Genomic DNA, 1,936 nt, shown 5'->3' on the forward strand with positions numbered 1-1,936 from the left:
GGCAATTCTCCTGCCTCAGCCTCCTGAGTAGCTGGGATTACAGGCATGCGCCACCATGCCCAGCTAATTTTTTGTAATTTTAGTAGAGACGGGGTTTCACCATGTTGACCAGGATGGTCTTGATCTCTTGATCTCGTGATCCACCCGCCTCGGCCTCCCAAAGTGCTGGGATTACAGGCTTGAGCCACCGCGCCCGGCTCTCCAGATTTCAATTTCTAAAAAAAAAACTAAACTCAAGAGCATTTTTTGGTAAATTACTACGTTGCCAGAACAAAATTCAGACTTAAACAACTCTAAACTGTCAACTAAGCTCTGATTACACAACCAGGATATTTCCACCTAGACTGTAAAAATCAAGAAACTAGGCCAGGCATGGTGGCTCATTCCTGTACTCCCAGCACTTTGGGAGGCCGAGGTGGGTAGATCACCTAAGGTAAGAAGTTCGAGACCAGCCTGGCCAACATGGTGAAACCCCTCTACTAAAAATAAAAAAATATTGGCTGGGTGTGGTGACAGCTGCCTGTAGTTCCAGCTACTAGAAAGGCTCAGGCACGACAATCGCTTGAACCCGGGAAGCAGAGGATGCGATAAGCCGATATCACACCACTGCACTCCAGCCTAAGCAACAGAGTGAGACTGTCTGGGGTGTGTGTGGAGGGGAAGGGGACTACATAACTATACCTTGCCAATAACTGAATTTTGTTTTCTTTATCCTGAACCTTATAAAAATCTTTCCATCAAGTCCCTTCCATGGACCACAAATTACAAACCACAGCTGGGTGCTCTACAATTTTTGAATCACTCTTTGATTTAATTATTTAATATTTTCACGTTGACGCCTGTAAATTTTTAATAGGAAAAAAGAAAGCCTGGGGACTCCATGCACCAAAGCTCTTCCCATTCATGAACCCGCACCCCGAGTCAGGATTCCGTCCTGAGGATCCTCCAGTGGTCTCTGCACAATCTGAGAGAGGGAGCCTACTGCTGCAGAGCTGCCCAGAGAGGGCTCCAGGCCAGGGCACAGTCACCGGGCAGGGAAAAAACAGGACGCCCGGCAGCCGCCATCTTGCGGCTGAAAGGGACTGAAGCCCAGCTGGGCAAGGAGAACTAGAGGCACAGATTGTGGAGCTGACAGCGGGGAGGCCTGAGCCCCGCCACAGCCACTTCCCACTGGTTCCAATCAGTCCCAACCCCTCTGTCGGAATGTCGAACCCAGCACTCTCACCATTTCTAGGCTTTCACGGGGTCCTGGCGTCTTAGCTGTGGATCTCCAATACCTGCAGGTCACAAGGTCACAGAGGCTCGGCCTCTAAAAGGAGAGGGCAGAGGCCAGTGAAGAAGAGACATGGAGCTCCGACCGCAGCAAGAGACAAAGACCCCGCCATATCCCGGAAGCCGCCCTGTCCGCTCCCGCTGTGTGCCTCATTGGACAGTTCCCAGGCCAGCGTCCGTGATTGGATAACATTTAAGACCCCGCCTTCTCCGGCCCTGAGTGACAGAAGATGTGATCAGACGCTGAGCTGATTGAAGAGAGTGACAACCTAAGCTGCAGGCTTTTCAGGCCGGGCTTCCTCCTAGAGCTGAGCCAGGCCCACCCCAGAGCATGGAAAAATTCGTTCTCTTTTTTTATTCTCTTTTTCAATGTATTCAAAATGTGAACAAAACTATTTTATGTATATTAATACGTAAAATTTTTGTTCAAAAGAAAATCAGCATTCACTTTGGTAATAGCGCATTATCAATACTAGAGCTAATATGATAAAACGTTGTAAGTAAATTCATCAGCGGGGCGCGGTGCCTCCCACCTTTAATCCCAGCAATTTGGGAGGCCGAGGCGGGGGAATCACGAGGTCAGGAATTCGAGACCAGCCTGCTAACATGGTGAAACCCCGTCTCTACTAAAAATAAAAAAATTAGCCGGGCGTGGCGGCAGGTG

General features: G+C 49.3%; 1 protein-coding gene across 1 annotated transcript in view; it reads right to left on the bottom strand.

The window, feature by feature from the left end:
- LOC108301927 (zinc finger protein 254-like) overlaps positions 1-1,463 on the bottom strand; it is a 57,045-nt gene extending 55,582 nt beyond the window's left edge. The window contains exon 1 of the mRNA XM_017525297.2: positions 1,226-1,463. Within this exon, the coding sequence (XP_017380786.2) occupies positions 1,226-1,228 (3 nt within the window). The 5' untranslated portion in view covers positions 1,229-1,463. The remainder of the gene's footprint in view (positions 1-1,225) is intronic.
- Between the last annotated feature and the right edge of the window lie 473 nt (positions 1,464-1,936).

The sequence above is a fragment of the Cebus imitator genome, unplaced genomic scaffold (assembly GCF_001604975.1).
Source record: "Cebus imitator isolate Cc_AM_T3 unplaced genomic scaffold, Cebus_imitator-1.0 Scaffold38, whole genome shotgun sequence".
NCBI lineage: Eukaryota > Metazoa > Chordata > Mammalia > Primates > Cebidae > Cebus > Cebus imitator.